The sequence below is a fragment of the Portunus trituberculatus genome, chromosome 35, assembly GCF_017591435.1.
Source record: "Portunus trituberculatus isolate SZX2019 chromosome 35, ASM1759143v1, whole genome shotgun sequence".
Taxonomy (NCBI): Eukaryota; Metazoa; Arthropoda; class Malacostraca; order Decapoda; family Portunidae; genus Portunus; species Portunus trituberculatus.
The window spans coordinates 9,587,350-9,593,343 of record NC_059289.1 but is presented as its reverse complement, the minus strand read 5'-3'; the positions used below and the strand labels follow the sequence as shown (position 1 = coordinate 9,593,343).

The window sequence follows — 5,994 nt, the reverse complement described above, 5'->3', positions numbered from 1 at the left end:
AGGTGGATTCTTGGGTGAGTGTGCAGGCCAGAAGGGAACGGTTTGAGCAGCTATATGAAGACAGTCCTATTGTTTCCCCTCAAAATGCTCCTCCTTTCCACCCAACACCAAGACCCAGAACCCTATCTGTACCCTACAAGAATTCACCAAACTGTGATGAACTCAGGACATCACGAGCTAAAAACACTCCAATTATTAATCATGAATCAAACTATAAATTGTTAAAATATGCTTCAAATAATGACTCTTGTTTGGGAAATTCTGAGGTGCCTTTTTCTGGAAAAGTTCTCAAGAATATTAAAATGAAAGAGCAAGGTATTCATTCAGGTAAAAAAGATGAAGTATCTGCAGAGAGCAATGCAACACCCATATCTAGTGCCACAAAGAAAACCTCAGTGTTCAAACCTTCCAGTTCAATTACTAACAGAAGAGATATGCAAGATGAAGGAGCAGAGACACCTACAAGTGACACTCAAGGAAAGAGAGGACGATTTTTTTCTCATATGCGTTCAAGGTCTCATGGAAACTTTGCATTGAAAAGAGATTCAAGTGCAGAAACAAGCACCACAGTAGGCCAGCAGAATGGTGTCATGGGACTTAAAGAAAACAAAGTTCACTGGCTTACCCCTAAGTATAAACAAAGAAGTATAGATAATTTGTTGAGCGGTGAAGATTCTAAGTGTATTTCATCATTTGAAGGCAAGCAAAAGCTTGTGTCGAATGTTGTGAAAAACATGAAAAACAAAGAAACACCAACCGTATTGAGAAAATTCAGCTTTTCATCGAAAAATGAAAAAGATGTGAAAAATAAGGAAAATAAGGAAAAATCTCTTCTTCCAAATACCAAACATAAGCAATCTAGTATTTTCTCCTCAGTATCAGACAAATCAAACAATCATAAGTCTAGTAGTAGGGATTCAGGAATTAACATGGATCACAGATTAACCACAGAGGAAAAAACTTCAAAAACCAAATCTCATGCATCAGATATAGCTATAGTTCCAGTCTTAATTGCAAAAGCAGTGGCAGAGGTTGCATCCAAAAGATGTGCTGCACAAACATATGATAAAACTGGCAGTGCATCATCCTTGTCCAGTGAAGACAGGCTTTGTGACCCACCTGCAAGACCTCCACGGCGGAGGGCAGCAGGTCTTGGTCCAAATCCTCGGAGGAAGAGTAAGGCACCTTCTCCTCCCAGTCAATCCTCACCCATTGCAATCAGCCAGAATCAAGAAATTCATGGTGACTCAGTATATCAGATTTCTTCACCTGATGCATCTCCTGACATCACCTCAAGAAGATTTAGGGATTCAACTGATCACTTTAAATCGTGTGAATCTATTGCGTCATGTCACTCTCCAGAGAGGTCTTTTGAGAATTTACATGAAACTTTACATGTAACCTCTACCCCAGTGAGCAAGTGCACAAGTTCCATTGATTCAAAACCTAGATGCAAATCTTCAAGTGGACAAAGACATAGGGATGATGACAAAAAAGGAGTCTTCAAAAGTGAGATTCTATCAGTAAACTTGAAAAATGTTAAAGGAAATTCAGAGGGAAAAAATCACCAAGATAAGAATGACACCTCAGAACAAAAAAGCACCACAGAGGTTGAAGGCTTGCCACCTGGTCCACCTCCTAAGAAACCTCCAAGAACTTTTGCCTATGACATTTACAAAAATATTAGCATGCCTTCACTTGAAATTGAAAGTGACGAAGGTAATAAGAAGGAGAAGACTGAGGAAAAGAGTTCCCCACCAATTTATGCTGTACCAGTCAAAAAAAAGAGTAACAAGATGACCCTTAAACCCCCTGTTAGAAGCAAAAGTGATCTATCCAAGGAAAGTAATAAACCATCAGTTGCTCCTAAACCTCCACATGTTCTGGCCAAGGCTAAGAGAGCTTCCTTGGTTGACCCTCTTTCCAATGTAGAGAAAGATGAAGAAGCAGCCATTACATCAGAGTTTCAGCGACAAGCACATGTTCGTTACAGCCTTCGAAAACTAAACCAGTCATCACCTACTTCATCCCGTGATAAAAGAGAAAATACTCAGGACAACTCACATTCAGAACATGTGGACAGTTCTTCAGAGATTCCTTATCATCCTGACTATTCCACAATTGACTATGAAGATGATAATGATCTTACAGTAGATTATAGTAGGCCAAAAAGAGACTCTAGTTCCAAGGTCAGTAGTTCTCCAGAATCAGGAGAAATCAAAAGCCAGCTCATGGGTAAATCTTCTCTGAATAAAGATAACTATCACAGTGAATATGAAGACATTGCACCTATTACCTCATCCAGTTTATCCACTGAAAATGAGCAACCATTATCTCTGACATACTGCTTTGCCAATGCTCCTCTGCCTGATGTGACACACTTGCACACCAAACGCAGCATGAGTGATGAAACTCTCTACAAGGTAAGTGTATATTTTGTCTAGTTTTAAAACAAATATTTCACTTTTGAATTAATCTTTAAAATCAGTATGGTAGGCAGAAAGGAATGATAGTTCACCATAATAGGTCATGTAGGTTGCATAGCCACTGACACTGATCATTCATAACATAGACTAGTCTATGTTCATAAGCATCAAACCCTGTCAGTCCTAAAAAATAGCATGGTTGAGCAGTGCAATAGAAATATATACATACTGTATATATACACATATTACAAAAAGCTCGGTGCAAGTAGAAACTGACAGTGCATCTACCCAAATGATTAACATAGGGGTTGACAGTGCATCAATCAGCAAAGGATTAAGTGTATTGCATTTCAATAATGGGAAAGAGTGGATATTACTGCATTCTCATTTGAATATTTGATGAAGTAAAAAATTTTAATAGTTAGTGATTTCTTGATTAGCACATATTGTTCTTTTACTTGCAGGGATGCAAGAAAGAAGAACCTGTGTATGCAACACCCTCATTTAAGACTAATAACTACCAAAGAGATCAAACAAGTCAAAAAGAACTCCACTACATGGTAAGCTCATGCAAAAACTTAAACTTTGTATTTAACAATTTGTCTGTCTAGCTCAGGATGGGTATTTCTTTATCTGTTTTGATCCTGCTTCCTTGAGGCTCTCTCAAAATAGGATACAACAATTTTTAATACTGTTGTTTATTTATATACTATTTTATTTATTTATCTATTTATTTTTTTAATTTGATTTTACTTTATTTTGTTTGTTTTTATGCATGGAGACTGGCATAATGACAAAAAAATAGAAAAATGCAACTCTTGTGCCATTGTCTCATAAATGTAATAAGAAGTAAAGAAAATAAGTAAATAAATAAGTAAAACTAGAATAAAAGATCAAATTAGTCCTACAGGACTAATTTGAAAATATCAAGTACATACTACTGTACTTGATATTTTCTTATGAAACAGTTCAGGTCATAAAAAGGGAGAAAAGCAGAAATAGGAGAGAAGTGAAAAATTTACTAATGGAATAGATGCAAAAATAAATATCCTAATATTGAAAGAAGTGACCATGTTTTCAGTTTTTTAAATTAATGAAATATAACATTTTTACTGCAGAATTTTAAGAAAAAGACAATCTTAATATGTTCAGTGTAGAAAAGGAATAGCCAAATTTTGCTGTAGTTACATTATCAAAGCAGCTTTTCTCACTGTAATCTGATGAGGCAGTCAGCTACTGTACAGTGAAACTCTACTGCAATCTACCTCTTACTGATGTAAAACATTTGGCAGCTGATTGATTAATTCATCTGAAAAATACAGATCAATAGTAGTGAATAAATGGCTAAACTGACTTAATTTTAATTGGATTACTATCCACAAGAATAAGTCATACATGTGTATGAATGCAGTAGAGGATTCTATACTTTATTGCTCTTCACATAGACTCAGCTGCATTTGAAAAATATATGCTGACTTCCCTCTCATTGGTTGGTCATATTAATATTTTGTTTTGGTTTATGATTTGAGTGATGAAACTCAACAAAAACTTGTATATATATATATATATATATATATATATATATATATATATATATATATATATATATATATATATATATATATATATATATATATATATATATATTGAAGAAGCTTGAGATCACAGCTTTTAGCTAGATCAACTAAAAGTCTATTAATAAAATAGATAAGAATTGAAAGCAAACTCCTTTACCACATCATCTCATTAACCATTAAATTCCATATATATATATATATATATATATATATATATATATATATATATATATATATATATATATATATATATATATATATATATATATATATATATATATATATATATATATATATATATATATATATATATATATATATATATATATATATATATATATATATATATATATATATAGCCAGTACTACATGAAGTAAAAACAGAAAGTAGGATAACTTACTCAATCTTTCACACATATTCTTAAACATTTTGTTCTTCAGAATAATTTATCATGGATCTTTTATTCCAATAATGATTATGCATGTATTGTTAAATTATCATTAGAGTTATAAAAATATTCATGAAAATCTGAGTGACATCCATTAGGGGATGCCAAAAGTAATAGTGATAAGATAAATGAATATGATCAGTATGAATTGCAGAAATGTAAGTCTTCCTAAAACTGTCACCTATCTTCAAAATCTAAAGCTTAAGTCATCTTTTTAGAAGCTATTAAAGATAGAAAAAAAAAATATATATAAATAACAAATTAAAACTTTCAGATACCTATATGCACATAATCCCATAATATACTGCACTGACAGATTGTATTTTATTGATTCTAATTTCAGTTGACTTGCAAACTTTTCATAAAATAATACGTTTTCTAAATCTACAGCTTTTGTATTAATAAATAGAGGTAGAAATGCTTTGAATCTCTGTTGCTGCTTACATTAACTGAACTAACACAATTACATACTCTTGTTCCTGGCGATCTTAGTGTTCCGTCCTTTTCACTGATGAGGAGGATGCAGATGCTGGTCGGGACAGAGCTGAATGCAGGATCAGAAGGAACAGCATCCAAGGAAGGGAGATCTCTGGTACAGAGGCTGAGGATGCCAGTAAAGGAAGATCAAGCTTGATATCAGCCTGGAAGAGAGAGTTTCGTCAGAGTTGCCGCCAAGTTCAGAGCAGAATTAAAAAAACTGTCATCAGATAGTATGAACTGTGTACTTTTACATACCTATTTTTTTCTATTATATGAAAGGATAAGAATTTGGGATTTGGTGAGTTCTCCACTAAGCTTTAATCTTCTACATGGGAGAGGTGTTGGGTTATGAATGGACACACTGAACTCAGGAGCCTCTCATATGTAGTGTGTTGTGAGGATGAATGTGTTGTGATACAATATGTACTGTATTGTAAAGAATTGATAGACCAAAGTTATACTAAGTGTATCTGTATTGGTAGTTATCAGCAAAAGCATGATAAATTACTGAAAAAAAGTTATGTACATACCTCTTCTTGGGTAAATACTCAACAAAGTTAAAAAAAAAAAAAAAAAAAAAGAGTGAACCTAATAAAAAAAAATTTTACATTTACACTTAAATTCATGTACGATTAAACATATTGCTTTCAAGGATGTGTACTCGTGGACTCCTCAACTGTGAAATGCTTTGGCTTCTTAATATAAAGTAACATAATTTTGCAAGGAAAGGCATCAAATAGTCATCAGGTTTCACTCAGCCTGTAGAAAACACCAGAATATCAAATAGAAATGAATCATATTACTTGAATATTAAATTGATTATGGAATTGCTGTATCAAAGTAAAGCAATTTGAATGCCTGATAACATTACAGATCTTGAACCTTTGTAGACCTGATGGAAATCTTAGCATGACAAGGCTGCATGTTATAGCACTTTGTAAATAGATTTGGGTCTAATGACGAAAAATACATCTGGTCATACATGAATTGCTGTAGTTATAATTCATTATACAAGCAATATATGTATGAGTGATATTAAAAATAAATATTATCAAGTTCATA

At 33.1% G+C, this 5,994-nt stretch overlaps 1 protein-coding gene across 6 annotated transcripts in view; it reads left to right on the top strand.

Annotated features, from left to right (window-relative positions):
• Positions 1 to 5,994, top strand: part of LOC123513133 — a 21,251-nt gene extending 15,257 nt beyond the window's left edge. For 4 of the 6 annotated variants that reach the window (XM_045270029.1, XM_045270027.1, XM_045270028.1 and 1 more), the window contains 3 exons: positions 1 to 2,423; positions 2,891 to 2,986; positions 4,945 to 5,994. The exon at positions 1 to 2,423 is cut by the window's left edge and continues 15 nt beyond it. In XM_045270029.1, the coding sequence (XP_045125964.1) occupies positions 1 to 2,423; positions 2,891 to 2,986; positions 4,945 to 5,163 (2,738 nt within the window). In that variant the 3' untranslated portion in view covers positions 5,164 to 5,994. The remainder of the gene's footprint in view (positions 2,424 to 2,890; positions 2,987 to 4,944) is intronic. The other 2 variants (XM_045270032.1, XM_045270031.1) reach the window with 2 other exon arrangements.